General features: G+C 35.0%; 1 protein-coding gene across 17 annotated transcripts in view; it reads right to left on the bottom strand.

Moving 5' to 3' along the window:
* Positions 1–26,573, bottom strand: part of FIP1L1 (factor interacting with PAPOLA and CPSF1) — a 72,363-nt gene that overhangs the window by 44,046 nt on the left and 1,744 nt on the right. For 8 of the 17 annotated variants that reach the window (XM_055341073.1, XM_055341058.1, XM_055341006.1 and 5 more), the window contains 8 exons: positions 26,479–26,518; positions 20,271–20,328; positions 19,039–19,142; positions 13,894–13,958; positions 13,214–13,321; positions 12,363–12,493; positions 11,998–12,066; positions 4,273–4,382 (listed from right to left, as the gene is read on the bottom strand). In XM_055341073.1, coding sequence (XP_055197048.1) covers positions 4,273–4,382; positions 11,998–12,066; positions 12,363–12,493; positions 13,214–13,321; positions 13,894–13,958; positions 19,039–19,142; positions 20,271–20,328; positions 26,479–26,518 — 685 coding nt within the window. The remainder of the gene's footprint in view (positions 1–4,272; positions 4,383–11,997; positions 12,067–12,362; positions 12,494–13,213; positions 13,322–13,893; positions 13,959–19,038; positions 19,143–20,270; positions 20,329–26,478; positions 26,519–26,573) is intronic. The other 9 variants (XM_055341114.1, XM_055341095.1, XM_055341028.1 and 6 more) reach the window with 2 other exon arrangements.

Below are 26,573 nucleotides of genomic sequence, written 5' to 3' on the forward strand. Positions count from 1 at the left end.
TTCACAATGAACAAAAGTACGCTTTTGATCAAGATGAACCCAGAAAACAAGCTTTCCTAATGAGCAATGGGTACTGTTCTTCATATCAAAAAGTGATAGTTTTAATATGTTGGGAATGTTTCTATAGGTTATGGGGGCAATTATCCACGTTTTTGGTAGTAGTGATAGATCCATTAACTTTTCTATCATTATTTTACCTCCTTTTTACTGTCCCTAGCTGCCACTACTCTCCAGGTCTCCTTCGATCCATGGACATCCATCATTATAATAACTTTAGGGATCCTCTCTCCCCTTCCTTGTCCCTTTGTCATATTTGCCTGGTATAACTGCAACCCCTGTTAAATCCAACTCTAGCTAATCTTTACGAACATACCAACACCTGACAAGGACAAGAGACACACAACCATAGCCATTAACCTCAAAAAAATTTGGAAATGTACTCTCTCTCTCTCCTTGTGTGAATTTTTCATTCTACTAATTCATTACTATCAACATATAAAAATGTTGTAATTTCTCTCATCTTGGAAAAAAGCCTTCTCTAGATGGCAAGTTTCCCTCCAGGTAGTATCTAGCAATCCTACTTCTTTCCCCTAGTTTATTCGTACACCTCTAAATGACTATTTCAGAATTTCTCTTTTCCAACATTCAACACCCACTTCCACACATCCTCACATTCATCAGGTTAAGTCTGCATCCTGTGCTGCTGGGAAAAACTGAAGCTGTCAGGAGAGAGCTTTCAGTTGTTCCCATCAATACTATCTTATCCAACTCACTTCACGGCATCCTGCCTTCTCTCCTGTTCGGATGAGTAAACTGTCCATCTCCTTTTTAAGGCTAACCCTCTTCTTGCATATCACATCCTAACTTTCTTAAGGACATTGCTCTTACAACTGTCCCTTCTTGTATCATCAATATTCCCTCTAGGGGATCCCTGGGTGGTGCAGTGGTTTAGCGCCTGCCTTTGGCCCAGGGCGCGATCCTGGAGACCCGGGATCGAATCCCACGTCGGGCTCCCGGTGCATGGAGCCTGCTTCTCCCTCTGCCTATGTCTCTGCCTCTCTCTCTCTCTCTCTCTGTGACTATCATAAATAAATAAAAAATTTAAAAAAATCTTAAAAAAAAATATTCCCTCTAGTAACTCATTCTAGGTATACAAACATGCTATAATTTCTATCATTTTAGAAAAAAATTATTCCGATTCTTCATTTGCCTTAATACTGTTCTGTTTCTTTGCCCTCTCAAAAAAATTCATCAAAAAAGTTGGGGATCCCTGGGTGGCTCAGCGGTTTAGCACCTGCCTTTGGCCCAGGGCGTGATCCTAGAGTGCTGGGATCGAGTCCTGCGTCAGGCTCCCTGCGTGGAGCCTGCTTCTCCCTCTGCCTGTGTCTCTGCCTTTCTCTACGTGTCATTCATGAATGAATGAATGCATGAATGAATGAATGAATGAATAAATAAATAAATAAATAAATAAAATCTTAAAAAAAAAAAAAGAATTGCCCATATTTTCTCATTCTCATTCCAGGGACGCCTGGATGGCTCAGCGGTTGAGCATCTGCCTTCAGCTTAGGTCTTGATCCCGGGACCTGGGATCGAGTCTCACATTGGGCTCCTTGTGGGGAGCTTGTTTCTCCCTCTGCCAATGTCTCTGCCTCTCTTTCTCTCTCTCTCATGATTAAATAAATAAAATCTTAAAAAATAATAATTCCTCTCCTTCCATTCTCTCTTGAATCCATTCCAAAAAGTCCTTTTATTCAAACTTCACCTTATGCCACTAAAAATGATCCTGGTCAGGACCACCAGCAACCTTTGTGTTTTAAAATCTAAAAAAAGTCGGGGCACCTGGCTGACTCAGTCAGTGGACCATAGGACTCTTGATCTTGGGGTTATAAGTTCAAACCCCATGCTGAGGGTAGAAATCACTAAAATAAAATCTAAAAGTCATTCTCAGTCCCCTTCTTCTTGGCCAATCAGTATTATTTGGTAATTAATTCTCTACTTTACTTTGAAATACATTATTTTTCAAGACATACAATGGGTGTTCTTCCTATGCCAGTAGTCATTCTTCTCTATGGATCTCCTCCACCTTCTTTTCTTACCTGGAAAGAAGCACCCCAGGGCTCTGTCCTTACCACTTCTCTATCAATACATTCTAATTCAGTTTCACAACTTCACTTAAATACTAATTAAAACACCAACTGTTCCGAAATTTCTATCCCCAGCCCGTATCTTTCCCCTTGACTCCAGATCCCTATATCCCTTCCTATGCAAATTCTCCAACAGACATCTCAATTTTATTATGTCCTAAACTGAATTCTTGGTCTCCCTCTGAAAAGCCCTCCTTCCTCCTACTGTCTCTTCCATCTCAGATGTAAATGATCTTCACCATCTGCACCACAACCACTCTGGCCCAAGTTATCTCTTACCTAGATAACTGTTACAACCTCCTAACTGGCCTCCTAGTTTCTACGCCTAAACTCTCTGTAGTCTGATCTTTTTAATAAAGCAATTAAGACTTTAAAAACCTACAGTAAGGGGTACCTGGGTCGCTCAAGCGACACTCAACCATCGGTTAAGCGTCTGCCTTCAGATCAGGTCGTGATCCCAGGGTCCTGGGATTGAGCCCCGAGTCAGGTTCCCTGCTAAGTGGGGCAATCTGCTTCCCTCTGACCCTTCCCCTGCTGGTGCTCTTTCTCTCTCTTATTCTCTCTCAAATAAGTAAAATCTTAAAAAACAAAAACAAAAACCCTACAGTAGATTATTTCATTCCTCTGCACAAACTCTGTCGCTAACATCCTTTTTATTTCACTAACAGGAAAAGCCAAAGCACTTCTAATGGTACAATGCCCTACATAATCTGGCCCAAGGTTTTTTGGGGTTTGTTTTTTGTTTTTAATAAGGAGGGGGCAGGCAAAATAACAGAAAACCTGCTACTGATTTTTAAATAGCTTACTTAGCAAACATCTATAGAGTACTACCTATGTGCATACCACTGTTCTAAAAACATCACATAAATTGAATCATTTAATATACATAACTACTCTGCCAGAGATAGGTTATTATTATTAATTATTACTACATTTTACAGATCAGGAAATGAAAGAATAAGATTAGGGGATATGCTCAAGGACACAGAGCTAGTAAGTAATAGAGGCAGAATTCAAACCCTAGAAGTCTGGCACCAGAGTCAAAGATCGTCACATCATTCTATACTGCAGAACACAATAAACTAAATGAATAAAAGTAACCTCTTTTAAAATATGAAAAAAAAAAAGACTACATATTAAAAGGATTGGTACTCCTCAGCTATCATAACTTCTTAGCCAAACATTTGATGAGATTTCATTTAGTTTAAATAAAATTTGGATATGTCCATGACTAGTAATTGTTAGGAGGAGAAGAGACAGTCAAAATCCAAGTTGGCTTTGTGACATTTAATTTTGGCTGAAAGTTTCAAGAACCTTTATCTTAGAGCTAAACCACATTTTCCCATACCATCTCTTCCTGCATTTGCATATTATGAAATATAATCTCTTATAGCAATTCAAAATTACAGAATAACAAAACCAGAAAACTGTAAAGTAAACTTAAGTACCACAAAAGGTAAATGATAGGACTCAGAACTAGTTAACAGTTGGGTTACTCAGTTGTTTCAAGCCCAAAGAAATAACTGACTTAAGTCATCTTTATCTAACTCAAAACTAAACTAAGATCATATTTCCCTATTTTAGCTTACCCTTTACCATTTTCCTGGCAACAGGTTAACCATTAGCCAGCACATCTGCCTCTTACAATTGCCATCTTGTGAAATTCAAAGTTAGGTATTATCAAAACAAACCAAAGAAAGAAAAGAAAATGGTTTTAATCAGAAAGACTGCCCAGGCTGAAATTTTTACAATCTCTTTGACTAAAATTAGTAAAACACATTTAGGCCAATAGATCTAGACTTAGAAAGTCCCAATAATTCTTTATTTATGAATAATAATGAGCACAGAAAACAGCAAGACCATTGTTACTGCCATCTCTCCTATGTGTAAGACTATCTTTTTAATATACATGTAACTATATACCATGCTTCATTTATTGCTTACCTAGATTATTTTTTTTTAAATGGAAGGCACCCAGAAGAATTTTTCAGGGAATTCATTTTGTACTAAAACAACATAGAATGTCCCAGTTTTTTGGCAGAACATTCAGCACTTATACTTTATAGCTCTAATACAAGATGAAGATACCAATGCCTTCAATAAATGGAGTTATAATTGTCTAACTAACCTGCTTGGTGGGAGTCCAGTCTTGAACAAAGAAGGAGGAGAAGTAAACTCCGCTTTTGTAGATGGAAGCGCTGCTTCCTTCTCTGAATTTCCAGTTCTTCCCTGCTGTACCTTAAAAAAAAGGGTTATTAGCTTATTTAATAGAACACTCAAAATACATGAAAGGTGTTCAAATTTGTAACATGTGATTTCAAATTAAATATGAAGTATGTTTTGTTGCTGAATATTTAATAAAATTATCCTATTTTAGAATAGCATTAAGTAAAGGCACCAAGGATGGATTAGGGGATCAAAATGTTCCCAACTATTAAAAAGTTCACACTAATGTCACTTAGCACTCTAATAAGCTATAAGTCCTTTCATAAACTCCCTTAAATGCCACAAATAAGTCCAAAATACTTGGTTATGACTCCATGTTTCAGAGTTCAAGAAAGGCTTTGAAGAATTTTCCCCTTCTATGTTTACTACCATTCTGAAAAAAACTACCAATGGCCATTTTAGCCATTCTGGCCATTTTCAATTCAGACTGTGATCTGCTCCAACATGAGTATTAATAACCCCTTGTTGAACTTCCAAACCATTTGTTTCCCCCTCATCAACCAACTGTACCACCATCCTGCCAGTTTAATACCCCTAGCAGCTGGAAGGTAGTCATCTGTCTCCTTAATAACTTTCTTCCCCTCCTTATATTCATTTTCAAACCAGTTATCTACTTACTCTATAATTTCTCCCAGATTTAGCCATCTTTTCTGCTCCTAGCAGATCTTTTGACTTTGGTCCAGTCATACTCCTACAAACTGGTGAAATTCTTCTTTACACTCCTCTCCTTTTATATTCCCCTTCCTATCTTAAATCATCATTAATTTATTAAATTCAAACAAACTAAGTTGCCCTACACTTAAAAAACTATATTCTATGTCCTGCTTAAAATCTAAATTCAGCATCATTCTTTTTCCCCATGAGGTAAAAGCCAAGAAAACTTCAGACACCTTGACTCTGCTACACTCAAACCACCAATTCCAGAAACCATCTAGCTCTCATATAATCATTGTATGAGGAAAAGAATGTATCTGAAGCATTTAAGTGAGATCTCTTATTAGTACTGCTGAACCCAACCCCTAATGGCTGTCTTTATATAATTAGGGTTTAACACTGACATTTTAGAGTTCCACTTTTTAAAAAAAATCCATTTAAAAGACCCAGATCCTAGTGAGGGATGACAGAGGATTAGTACCAAGAAAATGAGGATAGACAGTAAGAAACAGATCTGATAAGACACTTGAAAGGTAAACCGACAGAATGTGATGATGGGAAACAAACAGGGTTCACTCATCAAACATTAAATATCTATTATTTATTATCTAAAAATCTGTTACCAGAGGTTGAGACTAGAGAGAAAAATACAACAAAATCTTAGACCATGGGACAAGACAGATACATGAACGATCAGACCAATACAATAAATGCTATGAAAAAAAGTATCTGTGGGATAAAAGATGCTATGATAACACAGAAAAAAGAAATGCAAAATTCTTCCTGCAAATATCAGGAATATTGAGAGTTAAGAGTATGGTCTCAATTGTTCCCCTTCAGTAATTTATATCCAATTATCTAATAGGCAACTCAAACCTGCCGTGATCAGTACAAAACTACTGATTTCCCACTTATTCCCCAATCTGATACTATCCAAGTCTTCTCCGTAAGTAAATAGCACCATCATCTACAGAGTTACTCAGGAAAAAAAAGAAATCCTAGCAATTATCCAATAGATAGGACCATCCTCTGTCACCTTTACCTTTATGATACATACCAAATTCAACCACTGATTATGTCTACCCCTAAAATCCAGGTTAAATCTACCACCACTTATCGACTGTTCTGCTAAATGTTCTCTCTGCTTTAGTCTTACCTCTGTAAAATCCATCCTCCATATACAGCCAAGCATTTTATTAAAAGTGTAAATCAACTCATGTCTCTCCTCTGCTCAAAATTCTCCAATAGCTTCCCAATGCAAACAGAATAAAACCTAAATTTATCATGGCCTACAAGGATTTATACTGTATTTAGGTTTTATTCAAATCTGTATCCCAACCTAAAAATAGTGCCTGGCACGCAGTAAGCACTCAATATTTATTTTTTATTTGACTGACTTTGGGACTCAGCCTAAATGTCACTGCAAAGTCTTTCATAGGACTTGGAATTTATAACTATATAATTTTTGGCTCAATTATCTAACTAATGACTACTTCCCCCATTAATTCAGAAAAACTCTAAGATTACAAAGTCTAGGTCAATAATGCTCAAGCCTGAGATGCTTCCTGGTATAGTCAACACTCAATTACAAACTGGGAAGGGTGAAGGAAGTAGAGAGAAAAAGAGAAGCAGAAGAGGGGGAGGGGAAGAGAGAGAAGAGCACACGGATGAAAGATTATTTACAACAGGGAGAAAAAGAAAAGGCATCAGGAAGACAGTACATTTTTAAACATAAAAATTGCTTCTGTTTCCTCACTTAAGTTTTCTTCTTCCCTTAATTTCTTTGTAAAATACTCTTAATTCTGAACATCTTTGCCATTTTAGCAACTCTCATTAACTTGCATCCATGTGTTTGCTTTCAGATGTTGCACTCAGGATTACACAGAGTCAAAACGTATCTAACCAGAATGAGACTATTTTTTTAAAACATGATCTAGTATTTTGAGAAATGACTATAAGATATCATGACAGATTTTTTAAAAACAAAGTCATGTCAGTAGGTCTTACATATCCAAACAAAAGTTGAATGAAATCTGTAAACTTGAGAAGCTAAATATTTCAAATCATACTACCAGTGTACCAAAACTTAATTTGTGAAATTTCAACTGCTCTTCATAGATTATAAAAGATTAACCTTACAAACAAAATATCTGAAAGGAAATTTGTTAAGTGTAGTACATCCAAATAATGCACTATTTAAAATGTTATTTATCAAAAAACCTTAATAACCTAGGAAATATCTGTCACATAATACTAAAGTAAAAAAGGGAAAAATAGCAAAGCACATAAATTATCATAATTTTGTTTCAATCCACAAGAACAAAATCACTGACAAAGCAATAAAATTTGGGACTTTGAAAGCAGATTAAAATATAGTAACTGAGCAGACTAAGGAAACCTGAATCCTAAGTTAGCAACAAAAAACCAAAAATATTATTATGATTTCCACTGCAGGACCCAAAAAGGTTCAGAAATTGACAACTCAAGTTCCCAGAACATCTGAACCAGCCAAGTATAAACCCTCTAGGCAGGCCACTGAAATCTATTTCCTGAAAAACCAAATCGCCACAAAAAGAAAAAAACAAAATAACCCAAATGATACTGACATGTGAGACAGTTAAAAGAACTTAGCTCTATAGTAAAGACTATAGTAAATTTTATTTATATTCAGAGTTTCTGATCACTTTAGAGGCCCATTCACTTATGAGTGAATGTCCAAGGATCAACAAACATTTGAGGAAAGTCAGAAGCCAAAAACAACAAACACACTCTGTAGAAAAATAAAACCTAAATGAAACAAACAACCTATCATTAACATAAATATCTTCTGACAGATCTTGAATATTAACATTATAACCACAGAAAGGAAAAAATGAATAAGAGTTATAAGGCTAAAGAAATCTCCCAGATAATAGAAGACAAAGAGGGAGAAAATGAGAGAAAAGAAAATTAAAGCACTAGCATAACAGGTCCAATATTTGAATGGGAGGTCCAGAAGGCATTAGAAAGCATAGAAAAAGTAAAAACATAATAGAGAAGAAAATATCCCATAAATAAAGGATATATGTGCCCATATTTAGAGGGTACAAATGAACGCGTGGTACAACAGATGATAACAGACCAGGACACATAGTTGGGAAATATCAAAACAGGGTGACACAGCTTATACTTATCCACCGAGGAAAATAAAATCATCTGCGTGTGTGTGTGTGTGTGTGCGCACATACAGACATAAAAATATTTTCAGAGAAGGCTGTGATCAATTTTTCCTGACACATACATGCTACTCATTCCCACTAGTCACCCTTTCCCTGCTCCTCACTCCAACTTACACAATTGTTTTTGCACCCAAGTGATTTTATTTTTATACTTAAACTTCATCTCCTTTCATTTCAAAAAAAGAACAAAAACCAGAAAAATAAAACAAAAACCTTATACATATTGAAGTATATAAAAGAATGGTAAGAATGTCAAAATGTTGATAATCATTGAGGCACTGTAATAAATACATAGGAATGCATTTGTACTATTCATTTACTGATGAGTATATTTGAAAATTTACTTATAAAGTTTAAAAAATTGTTTTAAAGAGGCTAGTAGGTTGTTTGTCTCAGTTGATTAAATATTTTAAAAAGTAGACGAGAAAAAAAAAGTAGACGTGAAAAGAAAAATTGTGATTCTCAAATCTGTTCCCTTTTTCTATATTCACTAGTTTAAGATGGGTTCTTCACTCATTTCATCTCTACAGTACTCCAATAGCTTCGTATCTGGTCTGTGACTTCATTTTCTCCTTATACCCTACCCTTTTCAAGAACACTTGTCCGTTCTTCTAAAAACCAGATTTGCTCATGCTATTCTATTACTCAAAAACTTTCCAATGGCTTCCTATGGCCTACACAAATGTCTGCAGGCTAGTTTAAGATCACGGCCCCATGTCTACCATTTCCAGGCTTCTCTCCTAGAATCTCTCTCATCCACCCCAACTCTCCTTTCATGCTATCAGGTTTTGCTCATATTGCTCTCTCTGTCTTAAATGTTTTATACTTCCCCTCTCCTACTAATGAAAACTCACGCATCTTACAGTTACCATGTTTGAATCCTTCTAGATTCTGCACCATAGGGTAACCCACTCTATCCTGTGAACAACCCACTCTATCCTGTGAACTCCCTACTGTACTTTGAATAGCACTAACACATTTCTCACACTATACTGTTCATATATATACATTACTCAGATCATGAGCTCCTTGAATACAGAGACCTTATCTTACTAGAGTATCAAGCACAATGCTGTGCACATTAGAGGTGCTCAGACATAATAAAAAAATTGGAGAAGTCCTTTTTCTTCTGTCTCACCAACCCTAATAACTAATTCAAACAGTGGATTAGTAGGTAAGAGCTTAGACTTTCTTTTTCTGACCACACCTTATATTGCTGCCAGAATTGTTACTTATATTACTTGTACTTCCAGAATTTATGTTAGTTATAAGGCACTTTCTTGCTCACAAATAGGCAATAACTCCTCCAATTTGTCCTTGTTTCTAGGCTTTCTAGAATGAAACCACACCCTACAAAGTCATCTCTCTTCTATTATTTTCCAAAAAGAACTCACCCAGTAAGGCTAATTTCTTCAATAATACTCTCATCCACTATCTACTAAATTAAGCTGAGTTTCTTTCTTTGCCCAAGCCATTTCCTAATCTATAATATTTTTCCTTCTGTTCTCCACTCACAAGGTTTTGATTAAAATGACATATGCTTCTCTAATACTGCATCTTCAGATTTTATAAAAAATACAGAAATAAAACGTAGCTATATATTGTACTCAATGCCATTTCTATTCCTAGGGTAGTTTCTCATCAACTCATTTCTCCAATTCCTATAGCATTTAGTCTAAAATAAGCATTTTGGTACCTAGTAATACCTAAGAAATTTATCTTTGCATATCTGGGTTACCCATTATATTCTTATGACATTTTTGTATTTTCCAGAGTTGCAGGATAGATAGTAAAAGGCAACTCAGACTTTTTCAAAGCACTGTATAGCCCGACGTAGAAATTTGAACAAGGATATTTATTTAAGGTGACAGAAACTTGTCTGAAATTTAATGTCAAACTGTATCCTGAAAATGCCAAACACTCCCATACAACCAGTAGTTGCAGATTTTGAGCAACATCAATAAAATGTATCTTACAGATCACAATATACATAAAAAGGATGAGCCACACACATTATTAAAATACACACCATAGGCGCACCTGGGTGGCTCAGTCAGTTAAGTTTCCAACTTGTGATTTTGGCTCAGGTCATGTTCTCAGAGATCATGAGGTTGAGCCACCCCCACCCCCTCTAGCCAGGCTCCCTGCTCAGCAGAGAGTCTGCTTGAGATTCTCCCTCTCTGTCCTGCCCCCTGACTAGGATATGCTCCCTCAAATATTTTTAAAAATTAATAAAATACACACCCTATTTCCAAATCAGTATTTCTAACAAATGAATAATATTTAATGCACATTATCAAGGCAAGAAAAACCATTAGACTACACCCATTAAATTCAAATCCTCATTAATTCAGAACCAAATAAATCAGAATGGAACAATGACCTCCTCTCATATAACCAAAACAAACTTCAAAATAATTTTGGTAGATCGTATGTATATAAAAAACTCATTCACAGCGTCCACTTTCGAGAACAGCTCCTAGGAATTCTTTTAAGTCTTTAGTTTCAGAAGTTTACTGCAAAAAGACAAAAAATATAGAACCTGGCAGTTTTCAAAGACATCTTGTTTTCATTTCTGTTAGAAAAAAAAAAAAAGGACCACTGCAAACGAACTATTTCATCATCAAGACAACTTTTCTATTCATTGTAATCAAGCGTAACAATATATTCATTCCTTAAATAAGACAGCACCAAAAAGAACCTGATAGCCGTTTAAAATAGAATAGACATCATCACACACTTTCAAAAGATTGACAGCAGAACAAGAACCAAATACTTACCCAAAGTAGGATGTAAATTTAAATTAAATTCTCTACACAGAACTGTGTCCAGCAGAGCGGCTACATCTGCGGATATAGCACATGTATTGCATAAGGCAGTATTGTGGTGGACAGGGCTGTAGTCCCAAAAGGATCACAGAAAAGTTCCTGTCCACAGAAGTTCCCTGAGTATATAACCCAATCTAAAAGCCACTCCCAGTCTTCATTCCAGTGTCGTTCAATACAAGAATTAAGAACTAAGAATGAATAAGGTAAAAGAAAAGAGTATACAATCAGGTTTCGAGAAAAGTTTGTGGGTTGCTGTATATTGTAGAGATATGAAAATATGACATTAATCTCTGGACTGGGTCTGTGATATGGAATGGAGAAGCCAGAAGTCAGACTTTATACCCAAGTGGGAAGGAATATCAACCTGCAAGTCCCACCTAAAACTAATGATTTAAAGTTACAAATTTTAAAAATCAATGGCTTTATCTTATTCTGTTGAGTCTTTGAGACTCTCAAAAATGCCTAAGTTTTTTGAGACATCTTAAACTATAAGACACATTACACCAATGATTTTAGTGTCATACAGATAAGCAGTATGCCATCTTCTCTATCACTTCTTTAAATAAAAATTAGGAAAAGTCTCCAATTCTGATATAAAGATTATAGCATCATCTAAAATGAGAGCTTAGCCTTATGGTGTGAACTTTTATGTCTTACAAACAAACATATACTATAATTCAAAATAAAATCACAACATATAGCAAGAATAGTTTTACTTCGCATTTGTTAGTATAATAGGCTATAAATTCACATGCTTGCAAAAGTGGAGATACAACAACAATCAGCAAATTTGTAAGTCACCAGGAAGCTGAAGGTTTGGAAAAAAGGTAGCTATTTCCACTTTAATCTCATCCCTTGAGTAGTGGTATGGGAGCAGACTCAAGAACAAAAAATGAGAGCAACCAAGGATAATTTACTAAAATTCACCTTAAAAAGATTGAATCTGCCATCTTGGATCTCTGCACCTGGTGTAACTTCCATAGTACAGTCTTCGGCCTAAGTTAAATAACATATTCCCCATTAAGATACCACATAATTTTTAATTGATAGGCCATATAAAGACAAACTAGCTGTGGCTAGTCTGTGACTTGAAACTAAGAACATCAGACAATATTAATATGAAACTGAAAGGGAAGGAAGGGAAAAAAAAAAAAAAAACATGGTAAAGAAAAAGAAAATTTTAAACTATCTTATAGCATTTAACCACCTTAATGGGGAAAAAGTGATTTATCTGGGGAGTAAATTTGGGACTCTAGGAAAGGCTAGGGTATTCTGTAATATTTACTAATTACCGTAATTTTATTTGTAGTAGAGGTAACTGGTATAACTTCAAGTCCCATCCGTATCCTCTTTTGTTTTTCACAGTAAGCTTTCCAGGTGTCCTCATTAAACCCATAGTTAAAATAATCAGAAAGATCAGCACCTAAAGATAAAGCACAGTGTTAGTGTACAAATACTTTGATCCTATTTTTATGCAGCATATAAAATATAAAAATACAAATTTAGTGTTCTATCAAGTTTTAGCACCCCTTCTAATTTTCCCAATTCTCCCAGTTACCACCATAAAGCAATGGGAGCATAAAAATATTTTGATTTAAAGTACTCCCTTTAAGCCAGAAAGTATTATGCTAAGCAAAATAAGTCAGTCAGAGAAAGATAAACACTATAATGATTTGGCTCGGGATCCCTGGGTGGCGCAGCAGTTTAGTGCTTGCCTTTGGCCCAGGGCACGATCCTGGAGACCCGGGATCGAATCCCACGTCGGGCTCCCGGTGCATGGAGCCTGTGTCTCTGCCTCTCTCTCTCTCTCTCTCTCTCTCTCTCTCTCTGTGTGACTATCATAAATAAATAAAAATTTAAAAAAAAAAAAATGATTTGGCTCATGTGGAATTTAGGAAACAAAACAAATAGTGGGGGAAAAGGTATTTCCTTTACAAATGACATTATAATAAAATAACATGCAAGTCTACTTTGTTTTAATTCAGTAAGATTTAATAATATGGGCCATTCTTATTCCTCATGTGCTTAAGAAAACAAAAATGACATTAAAAAAATAATACTCTAAATGGTTGTTAAAAAAAAATACTTTTCTAATGACTGTTTTTTACTAAAAATCTTTTGATACAATCCACAATAATCTTACCAGGTTTACGCCATGGTTTATCTTCAAAAGAATCCAAATCTACCTCCAAGAGTGGAACTCCATTAATGCTTCCAGGTGCATCAAGGTCCACCCCTTTGACTTTTGTTCCTATTTTATAAAATTACAAAATGAAGGTAATTATAAGCAAAAAGCTAAGAGATACCACAGGTAAACAGAAACCTTTGACCTTTTTTACTACCAACAGCACTAAATATGGCAAAGGTTCCAAACAAAGCATTAGAGTAATATTTACCATAAACAAAAGGTGAAATCAAACTTTCTGGAGTAGTTTATGTAAAATATCTCTGGATTAAGAGATTAGTGACTTGTTACTTATAAGGAATTCCTGTACCAACAGGAAGTTGCTAACATCCATGTTTTAAATCACATTTTTGTACAGCCTATAAGCTAAGAAAAATCTTTGCCTTTCTAAAGGGCTGTAAAACAAACAAGAAAATCAACAATATGACAGGAACCCTGTGACTTACACAGCCTAAAATATTCTGTAGCCCTTTACGGAAAAAGCTTGTCCATCTCCATGATGTATGGTCAAAAACTGCTCTTTTCAATTGAACTGTAATAGTTCAACCTATTTATGACCTATTCATTCATATATATATATATATATATATATATATACCTTATTTTCCTATTGATATAGCTACAAATATAAGTTTTACCTGTAGTTCCATAAACTCGTCCCCCTGTTTTGATGTTAAGATTTACAGGTGCTGTACCATAACTCCTAAAAACAAAATAAAAATTATCCTAAGAAATTAAACAAAACAGGAATATATGCAATGTATACGAATAAATCATACACCCACATAGTAATTACATATATTAACAATGACTCATAAATTTTAGGAAATGTCTTAATTTTAAAAGAAAAAAAAATTTTTTTAAAAGTCTAACTTATTTTCTATCTGAAAAACCTACCTGCCACTAAGTCCACCTGGTTGCAACAAACTTCACAAGAAATTTTGGCTAAGACATTTGGTCTATACACCATGTCCTCATTTCCTCACCTCCTAGTTATTCAACATGCAGTAATCCTGCAAGAAGGAAATTTCTCCACCTTGTACCCAACTCCAGTGACCTCTTTATAGTCCTTTCTGCATTTGATACTGTTGATAAATCCTCTTTTAAATACCCATGGAGTACTTTTATCCACAAATAAATTCATTTATATTAAATTTAAAAATAAATCTAGGGTGAAAGCAGAACAGTGTTCTGTGATAATCAGTGATTATCAATGACTGAGGAAATAAGATGGAAATATCTAGAATGCTAGTAATGTCCCATTATCTTGATCTGGGTAGTGGTTACTTGAATGTATATAGTTGAAAAAGATACTGAGCTGTACTTTAATGTTATATAATCTACACATGACAGAGGATTAAAAAATACAAAATCTGGAGTCAGACCCAGGTTCAAATACAAGTTTTGTCAATTATTAGTTGTCTAACCTTGACTAAGTCACTTAAGACCTCATGGAATTTGTATAAATGTTCTGTAATATGAGTTTACAGATAGTTCTCTACTTTTCCATAAATGCGTTCTTTTACATGAGGAGAAAAATCAAATATACTAACCAAAACAGACTTGAGTAATTAGTAAGACCTCAATCTTTTCAAGGACATGTTTCTCACATTACGTTCGGTTATTTAATTTGCTTCTCTACTCTGAGGCAACTGGATTTATGAAGATTCACTGTTTCTGATCTACCTAATAATTTCCATTTTTGTCTCCAATGTACTAAATTTATCAGCACTATCATTTTTGTTTTCTGCTTTTAAAAATGATAAATTAAAAAATAAATATAGTAAAATATCCAAATAGTTGCATAAAGCACCACTGTTATAAATCTAGAAACTATTAAATAGCCCCAATTAAACTGTTAATGTCAGGTAGTACTATCATATAATCTTGAAATGTTTAAATTATTTCAATGATATTCATTCATTAGTAGATGCTTAAACACCAACAATGCATCAGATATATAGTTCTAGGCTTAGGAAGGAGAATGAGGAACTGAATGGATGGATATGGCTCCTGCCCCATGAGGCTCACATTTCAATAATCTAAATTCAGCACAGCAAAAGCACTTTTGGGTTAGTGCTTTTGGGTTATCTACATATAATGTACAAAAGTTCTAGCTGTTTAAAAGTCAAATGTACAAAAATCAAGTAGTCTCTAAAGGTCCTCTTACAGAATTGCTCAAGGATAAAACATGGTACTTATAAAAGGTTTAGCCATAAGTTCAATAAAGGAACTTCTTTGCTCCTATCTAATTATATTTCCCTCCACGTTTGACTTTTAAAACACCATTTTTCAGGGCACCTGGGTGGCTCAGTCAGTTAAGTGTCCGATTCTTGATTTTGGCTCAGGTCATGATCTCAGATCATGAGATCAAGCCACACAACAGGCTCCATGCTCAGTGCAGTCTGCTTGGGATTCTCTAACACTCTCTCTCTCCTTCTTCCTCTGCCTCTCCCCCCTTGCTTGCTTGCTGTCTCTAATAAATAAATAATATCTAAAACAAACAAAAATCACTTAAAAAAAAACCACTAAGGCTTTCTATTCATTGTTTGTAGAGAAGCTTAGCTGTTTGGAAAATTGCACTTAAGCTAATCTGATACCTTCCATTAGACCTCTATGAGGTCTCAAGATTCTCTACATGCTATAGCCTACATACTTGGGTATCTAAAGGAACTTCAAAATAATACATCCAAAAAAATGTATTTTAACCTACTGTTTCTACATCACCCATACATGTCATGCTATAGCCTACATACTTGGGTATCTAAAGGAACTTCAAAATAAATACATCCAAAAAAATGTATTTTAACCTACTGTTTCTACATCACCCATACATGTCAGGTACTGCATTAACTGCTCTAGAAACCTCTAGGTCACTGAGTCCTTTAACTCACTCTGCATCCACAACCATGTTGCTATCCATCTTATTTCTACTCATGACACAGTCAAATGCATCTTTTTCCATCTATCCCTATACTGCTACCACTAGCTTAGTCTGGATTATCACCTCATGTGAACAATTCAAATATAGTAACTTATTTTCTATTTAGTCCATTTCAACTACTGCTGCTAGTTATCTTTTCAAATAATCTTACTTGCTTAAAAACTTTTAAAGGTATGTACTCCCTCAAGAGGTCTCAACCACTTTTCACCATCTATTGTATTCTCCAGCCATGCAGCTCCTTTAAGCCCTGCTTCCATATCTTAGTAGTGACCTCTGATAAGTCATCAGTCCTCTTTCTTCTGTCTCAAGAATTGTTCACACAAATTCAATATTATCTCCTCTAGGATCTTCTCAACACGTATAGGCTTTTAGCAACCCTCCTCTCAAAAGTTTTTAATTCACTTTGTACATTTCTATTCTAGCACTTAGACTGTGCTGAAAATATTTGCACATGTCTGTCTCCCTGATTCTAGTAAATAAGGATATTTTATTATTTTTCATATTTTCATCAATTAATGCAGTACCAATTATTTTAAGTGTTTACTGAATGAATGGATGAATCTCAAAGGTAAGAAACCACTTCTCTTTACAAGCTAAATTATTCCTAATCTAAACTTTGCTTTTCTTCATTACATTTTAGATGAAATGAACTTTGTAAACAAAAGTATGCTACCTAAAAAAAATGCTATGTTGTACTAAGAGCTTACAACAAACCCATTTAGTATTGTTCCTTGAATATAATTTGCTTCTGAAAATTCTGTGCACAAAGTATTCATCAAATTTTATTTTCTCATAGGCTCTTTCAGTTTTCAAGAGATATATCTTGAAATATCAACGTTAAATAAGCTCTATAGTCTTTAGAAAGATCTATAAAAGTTATTTTGAAATATAGAAAAAACAAAAAGTAGACCAATTGAAGGGTAGAAGTATGGACAGAGATACATTTACACGTTTGTATGATATACATTTAGCAAACCTAGCAAAATGTAAATTGTATAATCTAGATGATGGGTAAATGGGTGTTCACACACTTCTTTCAACTTTGGATAATTTGAAATTTTTTGTATTGAAATACTGAGGAAAAAACACTGAAAGACAACGGAGTTCGTAACATTCAGTCTGTTTAGTCAATACACATTTATTGAATATTTACTACATGTAAGGCAATGTGAGGAAAAGGGAAATTCATAAACTATGGTTTCTACTCAAGGAATTTAGAGTCTAAAGGTGATAAATATGAACAAACAAACCACATTTCATGAAACTAGAAACTGCTATAAGAAATAAAACTCAGAGAAAGTACTATGGGAGTCTATGTACATTTAATATTTGAATGCAATTCCCACAAAAATTTGGTCAAATTAATTTTAAAAACTCACCATTTGCTTTAACTGTTCTACAGTTGTAAACACAAATAATTTTATATAATAGTATTTACTAAACACACAATGATTATAATGTTCCTTTTGCATAATGCAGATGGCAGAGGCCTATTAGCATAAAGGTCTACTAGCATTACATGTAAGCTCAAAACTAATCTTTAAGTAGAAATGAGAACACTCAGAGTTGTCTACCCGTAACATGATTAAGTCTCTCCTAAACCCTGATCCCCAGTTTTAAAATTACACAGGGAGTCCTTATTGTAATGTGAAATCGACCATGACAATAACTGAGTTACCATTAAGCTCCTAAAATAACTTTGGAAAAAAAAATGGTTCTACTATAGAAATATTCAAAAATATTTACGTATATAATGAGTCCAGATAAGGCTGCATAATGAATTATAGAGCAGTTAATGAAAAGTTTGTTTTCAATGTGCAAGTACTACATTATATATCCAATCTGATAAAACACAGAAAAAATACTCCTAAGTACCACCATAACAAAATCACATTCTGTACTTAAATATATTCCCTTCTAACCTTCCAGCAAGATTCTTTATGTGCTCAGTAAGCTAATGACAGTCAATTCACTGGATCCAGTTTTACAGACTATAAAACTTGAGATGATATAATGTCTTAAAAAGCCTACGGATAACTAACAACTTCAAAAATATACTATGGAGAGCAAAAAAAATATCTTTGATACTGTTTTTATTGGACAAAAATTAAAATGTAAACTCAGTTTTGGATAATACAAGGGAAGAATATAGATGAAATCTGTAATTTAAGGATTTCTAACAAAAGAAATTACAGTAGTCAATTCATTTATAAAAACACCTTAATTTCAGAAATCAAAAACAGCTGCTTCCACGTTCTTTACCTATAAAATAACTTTCTCTTTAAGATATTTTCATGGTGAAACTCTTTTTTTATCATGAGATAAAAGTGTATTATATAACACTGTAACTTTAGGTGTACAGTATAATGATTTAATAGATGTATAAACTGAAAATGATTATAATTCGTTAACATCCATCACCAACACAGTTCTATATTATTTCTTGTGATGGGAATTTTTAAGATCTACTCTTCTAAAAACTCATAGTGAAATTTTAACAAGAGTTCTTTCATATCATGGTAAAATGGAAAAAAGTAAAAACAATGGAATCCACCACCACTGGTTTGATAAAAGCACACTACCTTTGATTTACGCACATAATCATGACTTAAAAATAACTTACCCAAGAGGTGCGTGGGTGGCTCACTCGGTTGAGTGTCCAACTCTTGGTTTTGGCTCAGGTTAAGATCTTAGGGTCATGAGACTGAGCCCCACACAGGGCTCATCAGAGGGGAGTCTGCTTGAGATTCTCTCCCTCTGCTTCCCCTTCTGAGTGTGTGTTCTCCCTCTCTCTAATATATAAATCTTAAAAACAAACAAACAAAAACAACCAACTTACCCATACTGTGGTGCTCCTGTTTTAATGTCTCCTATAGTGACATGAACATCATCCTCATCATCATCACTGTCACTATCACTATCATCTTCAGTCTCGGTCACTTTCTATACCAACAGAAACAATTATAAAATACTATATTGAATAACCCATCTCAATATCTAACATGAATAACTGAAAAGGCAATCATTGTGTTCACTGATACAGTTTTAGAAAAAAGTTACATTTTCATAGCATTGCTACCTCAATTATAACTGTTATATGTGATTAAAATTAATAAGAATGTGAAATAAAATCCTTCAGCACCTTTTTTTTTGTTAGCATCATTTTTTTGTAAATAACACCATATGTATTTTTTCCCTATGACCTATAACTGCTTCTCTGCAAAAAGAATCTAAGGCAAGAATCTAAGGCATGTACTAAGATATCTAGAACATAAATCATAAAATTATAAGAAAAAAAATTATAAAAAGAAAAGGAATTTTTGGCAAGAATATGAAAACAATTACCTGTAACAGTAATGGTTAAAAAGCCCCAAATAGTTAAGGAGTAGCTCACTTATTCTTGTCATTCATTTACAGTTAGAAGAGTCCCTGGATGCAAATGATTGAAGAAATACTTCGTTTCTATGAGTAAAAAGTGGGACTATTTACAAAGGTTTTACTGTGGCTCTAACAGGTCATTTTGTGGTTAGCCACATAATAGTAAACAAAAAAGTAGATCACTTGGGCAAAATATTTTTTTGTATACAAGTTCAAGCCTGTAGGATGATGATTTCCTTCTTTTTATAGGATCAGAATGCTGAAATATTCATAAAACCAGTATTATTACTTCACCCCGAAAAACATCACTTTTAAGAGACATGAATGAGGTTAGAGACTATCACATATTTACATAAAAAATTTTGCCAAAAATTATGACAAACTTAGGACTTAATGTTTTCCCTGAAAATGAGGCTCACTATGATTTCTTCGTTGAGCTACAATCATTCAGCTCCTTGAAAGCGGTAAACTTCAAGCCTTTGTACATGTTCTATTTCATGGAAAGTCTCCTCCCACTATTCTCATCACTGTGCTTTTGATGGCACCAGATGAGATGAGAGATATAAAAGGGGGCTGCATCATGCTGAACACCGAAAGTCACGTTAAATTTTTGGCTTTCTCCCTTAGTGAACAGGAAACTACTGATAAAGATTTTAAAACGCAGAGTAACTAGATTTCAAAGCCTTATGTTACCGGTTTAGGTACGCCGTTTTCAGCAGTTTCATCTTCAATTCCAGATGGAGGATTAGCACTACAAACAACAAAAATAAGTGCATAAGTCTGGTATTACTTTTCAGAAGTACAGAGTATACCACAACTTTTAAGCTATGTCTGATAGTTTCCTAAAATTATTCTCTCCTCTGGATAAGAAAAAAGGATGGCAAAAACTGCCTGTGTTATTATGCTATTCCTACTGCCTTGCATAATACCCATACTCAACATTCAAAGTAGAATAGACTCCACAATTTGTCAGTATCAAATTTGCAATCTGACAATAGGGTGTAATTCAAGGTTTTAATTATTTTTTTTATTCATTTTTATTTATTTTTATTATTTACTTTCATTATTTACCATATTATTTTAAAAATATACATCACACTTACCTTCACTTAACCTCTTTATTGAACACCCACTATATGCTTGGTACTACTGTAATTGCCAAAGGCTATGTTAACATGCAGTTGCCTCTTCCACCCAGCCCCCCATGCCTAAGGAACTCAGGATTTGTCCTATGATCACATTAACTCCTTCAGTCTTAAGCCAACATACATGCTTCTTCTTGGTTTTGTTTCGCCTATCTTATTGGATATATGCTCTTTGTTCCATAAGCGATACATTTTAAGATTTTAAAAAAAGTTTATATTCACATAAGCCTGACTTCCAATTTGATGCCAATAAGGAGCTCCAGACCTAATTCTGATGCATTAAAAAACAAATTACTTTATGAAGACCGGTACCTGAATTTGCCTTATTAAAGCAAAAACTGATACAAAACAATAAACCCCCCTTTTCTCATGAAACTCAAGCATATGGTCATTAATCACTATATAAAACTTATAGTACTATAGTGTAATTGGCGTGTGTTTTAATAATTATGATTTCAATAGTGGGAACTAACCATTAACCTCATTTTATAACTAAAGGTACTTTAGTACAAAGCAACTAACTCACATTTAGTAGGATTTCTAAGAATAACATCTAGATGTTGATATTCTTCAAACCTCTTTTCATTAGATTTCTGTTTATCTCTTCTAAACTATGCTGTCAAGCAGTTTTTATATAGGTCAATTTAATCTCTCCAATGGTATTTTATTATAGAATCCTCATATAGGGATCCCTGGGTGGCACAGCGGTTTAGCGCCTGCCTTTGGCCCAGGGCGCGATCCTGGAGACCCGGGATCGAATCCCACGTCGGGCTCCCGGTGCATGGAGCCTGCTTCTCCCTCTGCCTATGTCTCTGCCTCTCTCTCTCTCACTGTGTGCCTATCATAAATTAAAAAAAAAAAAAATTAGAATCCTCATATAAAGCAAAATGAAGGATAAAAACTGGAAACTTAAATGTTAACTTTTCACTGTGTTACTGCCTGATCCAAAAAAATAAATATACAACTAAAATTCAGTAATTTACCTCCTGTTTAATTGTCTAGAGAGCCAGAAAACAAGTTCAGCTTGCCAAAAAAACAGTGTATTTGGCCAAAACTTGGGCAAATAAAACATGACAAAGTTGGAGACAGAATAATGCAAGAAGTTTTAATAATGAACCAGTCACAAAGAAGCTGGAGAGATCTCTAATAGTGAGGACTCTGCTCAGTTAGGGCAACGCAGTGATGTACCAAGCTGAATACTAGAACACAGGTTTGGTGAACATGCCTTGCCCAATACTTTTAAAAGTTTTAATTCCCTATCACCATTAAAAAATGAGAAACGTAATATTATAACCTTGCTAGAAAAATTAAGCTTTAAGAGCAGACTTCTCCCATAGAAAGAAATAAATTTAATAGCTATCTAAATAAATTCTTGGTAAAGAATATAAGACAGTAATGCTCAGAGAAGGGTGAAGATTTCTCTCCAATACATCAAGCTGAGTACAGAATCTTTTAATTAAAAAACATTCTATCAGAAAATGGGCTTCAAGAATCATAACCAAGACCTAATACCAACACAATTAATGGAATAAAGATTAACTCACAAAATATGTATTTAATTGCGAATACAAAACATTAGCCATTGATTCTTGACCAATTAAAAAACAGGGTATGAAGAAATTATAATTACTTTTGTAACTATAAACTACACAAATCACAACTTTGTAACTAAATGAGGGTTAGGAACTGGATTGGATACACGAATTTAAATAACAAAATTTTACAATACACCAATGAGCAGGAAAAAAAATCTTCCAATTTAGGGGATATTCTTAAGTGAGGAAGTATAATTTCAGCAGCCCTTAAGTTAGTTCTATTTCCATGTCTCACTTATTCCCTCCATTCACTTTTTAAAAAATGCAGACATACCTCATTTTGTCATCTTTGCTTTATTATATTTCCCAGATGAGTTTTTTTTTTAACAGACTGAAGGTCTGTGATTAACAATGCACCACCTGGGGATCCCTGGGTGGCTCAGCAGTTTAGCGCCTGCCTTTGGCCAAGGGCGCGATCCTGGAGTCCCGGGATCGAGTCACACGTCAGGCTCCCTGCATGGAGCCTGCTTCCCTCTCCTCCTGTGTCTCTGTCTCTCTCTCTCTCTCTCTCTCTCTCTCATAAATAAATAAATAAATAAATAAATAAATAAATAAATAAATAAATAAATAAATCTCTAAAAAAAAAAAAATGTACCACCTATCCATGCCATTTTTCCAATAGCATTTGCTAACTTTTGTGTCTCTATCACATTTTAATATTTCAAGCTTTATCATTACTGTACTTGTTACGATCTTTTTGATGTTAGTATTTTAACTGTTCTGGGGAGCTATGAATGGCAACCATTTAAGATGGTGAACTTAATCACTAAATATTATGTTTTCTGACTGATTCACTGACCAACCATCACCTCTCTCTCTCCCTTTCCTCAGGCTCCCTATTCCCTGAAAAACAATATTGAAATCAGGCCAATTTATAATCCTCTAATGGCCTCTAAGTGCTCAAGTGAAAGAGTCCACATGTCTCTCCTTTTAATTCAAAAGCTAGAGACGCCTGGGTGGCTCAGCGGTTGAGCATCTGCCTTCAGCTCAGGGCGTGATTCTGGAGTCCCGGAATCAAGTCCCACCTCAGGTTCCCTGCATGGAGCCCGCTTCTCCTCCCTCTGCCTATGTCTCAGTCTCTCTCTCTCTCTCTGTCTCTCATGAATAAATAAAATCTTTAAAAAAAAAAAAAACTTGACAAGAGATGAGGAAACTACAAAAAAAAAAAAAAAAAGTCTGAAGCTATCAGAGGTTGGTTCATAAGACTTAAGGGAAAAAGCCCTCTCCATAACATAACAGCTCAAGGTGAAGCAGCAAGTGCTGATGTAGAAGCTGCAGCAAGTTACCCAGAAGACCCAGCTAGGATAATTCATAAAGCTGCCTACACTGAACAACAGATTTTTGACGCTGACAAAACAGCCTCCTATTGGAAGAAGATGCCATCGGGGACTTTCACAACTGAAAAGAAGTCAAGGCCTGGCTTCAAAGTTTCAAAGGACAGGCTGACTTTCTTGTTAGGGGCTAATATGCAGCTGGTGACTTCAGGTTGAAGCTAATGCTAACCATTCTGAAAGTCTTAGGGCCCTTACGAATTATGCTAAGTCCATGCTGCCTGTGATCTATAGTTGGAACAACAAAGCCTGGATGACAGCGTATCTGTTTACAACAATGGTTTACTCAGGATTTTAAGCCCACTGCTGAGACTACTGCTCAGAAAAAGAGATTCCTTTCAAAATATTACTGCCCATTGACAATGCAACTGGTTACCTAAGAGCTCTGGTGCAGAGACATACAAGGACATTAACGTTTCCATGCCTTATAACACAATACTCCTTCTCAGCCCATGGATCAAGGAGTCACTCTGACTTTCAAGTCTTATTGAAGAAATACATTTCATCTCGTAAGACTACAGCTGACACAGACAGCGATTCCTCTGACAGATCTGGGCAAAGACAACTGAAAATCTTCTGGAAGGGATTCATCATTCAAGATGCCATTAAGAACACTCGTGACTCATGAGCAAAGGTCCAAATAGCAACAACATTAACAGGAGTATGGATGAAGCTGATTCCAAAACTCACGGAGCACTTTGAGAGCTTCAAGGCTTCAGTGGAGGAAGGAACTGCAGCTGTGGTGGGAGAATAACAAGAGAACTAGAAAGAGGAGTGGGGCCTGAAGATGGGACCGAATTGCTGCAATCTCATATAAAACATGAACAGATGGGGGGCTGCTTCTCATGGATGAGCTAAATAAATAAATAAATAATTAAATAAATAAATAAATAAATAAATATTGGTTTCTTTGCACAGAACCTACTCCTGGTGAAGATGCTGTGAAGACTGCTGAAATGACAACAACAGACCTAAAATATGACTTAAACTTAGTAGGTAAAGCAGCAGGCAGCAGGGTTTGAGAGGATGGACTTCAATTTGGAGGCAAGTTTTACTGTGGGTAAGATGCTTTAAGACAGCATCACTGCTACAGAGAAATAGTTCATAATGGAAGAGTCAATGGATGTGGCAAGTTTCACTGTTGTCTTATCTTAAAAAACCGCCACAGCCACCCCAACCTTCAGCAATCATCACCCTGATCAGTTAGCAGCATTCAATTTCAAGATGCTGCACCAGCAAAAGCATTACGATCCCTCAAAGTTCTGATGATGGTTAGGATTTTCTTAGCGTAAAACACTTTTTAATTAAGGGATGTACACTGTTGTTTAGACATAATACTATCACACACTTATAAACAAAACTTTTATATGCACCAGGAAACCAAAAAATGCATTTGACTCACTTTACTGGTGTAGAACTGAACCCACAGTATCTCCAAGGTATACCCCTAACAGCTTTGAGATAGAATTTATATGCTACACAAACCACCCATTTGAAGTGTACAACTCCAAGGCTTTTCATGTTCTCAGAACAGGGCTACCAATACAACTACCTAATTTTAGGACATATTCATCACTCCAAAAAGAAACCTTGTGTATATTAGTAATCACTCTGTTTTCTCCTGACCTCAGTCCTAGCAACCACTCTGTATCTATAGACTTAACTATTCTGTACATTTAAAATAAACAGAATCATACAATATGTAGTTTTTTGGGACTAGCTCCTTTAACTGTTCTCAAGGTTCATCCATGTTTTAACAGATACCAGTACTCTATTACTTTTTACAGCCACACAGTATTCCACTCTATGGATATATTGTATTTTAACCATCCATTCACTTGATGGACGCTTATTTCCGTTTTTTGGCTATTATAAACAATGCTGCTATGAACATTCATGTACAAGTTTTTGTGTGGGTACGTTTCATTTCTCTTAAGGAATATCCGTATAAGTGGAATTCCTGGGTCATACAGTAACAATGTCTAAGCTTCTGAGGAACTGCCTGTTTTCAAGTAGCTGCAAGTTTTTATATTCCCACCATCAGGGTATTAGAGTTCCAACTTCAGCATATCTTCACCAACACCTGTTACTTTCTTTTTGATGACAGCCCATCCATCCTAATGGTTGTAAAGTGGTACTTCCTTCACTTTTTAAACTCAAATATTCTTTAAAATATCTTTTTTTAACAACTCTCCATCAAGGGACATTAAGGCATTGATACCATAGATTTGGTAACGTCAGCATACGCATATGCTTGTCCGTGGGAGTTGTTTTTTATCATATAGAGACGTCGCAAGCTCCCTTTACATGCTCTATAAATGACACATCTTTCTAGTAGTCTAGCAAAGGGAATCAATCTTGTTAACAATTCCACTTTGAATTTAAATACAAAATACTGAAATTATAACAAAAGTCCACTATGCCATCAAAGGTATTAATAAACTGCAAAAGCAGTCATTTACAGGATTTTATCAAAAAAAATGCTAAGCTTTTTTTCTTACCGGTCCAATGGATATACTGCATACTCCACTATTAAGCTTACTTAAGAGTATAAAGTCACTTAATAATGAAGGGTTATATTAAGGGTATAGTAAGGGTTTAATATTCAAACCCTAACTTCAAAATCTTTGTCCCCTAAGCTACTAGCAAACAAATAGAACTAATTAGGTCCTGAAACAGAAATAAACTTTGAAAAGATTCAATGTCTTTGACCCTTCAGTCAGTACGCTGTAATCAAGCCAATGACTACAATGAAATGATTTCTGACGATCCGTTGATAGAACTGCTGCCATCATACAATCCGTGTTAAGTATCAACAAATTCCACTAACCTGGCATTTTCTTCTTCTGGCCTTTCAACTTCATTTTCATCTACCAAAAAAAATACATAAATAAATAAATAAAATTAACACACAAACCACTCTTA

This window comes from Nyctereutes procyonoides, unplaced genomic scaffold, assembly GCF_905146905.1.
Source record: "Nyctereutes procyonoides isolate TBG_1078 unplaced genomic scaffold, NYPRO_anot_genome, whole genome shotgun sequence".
Classification (NCBI taxonomy): Eukaryota; Metazoa; Chordata; class Mammalia; order Carnivora; family Canidae; genus Nyctereutes; species Nyctereutes procyonoides.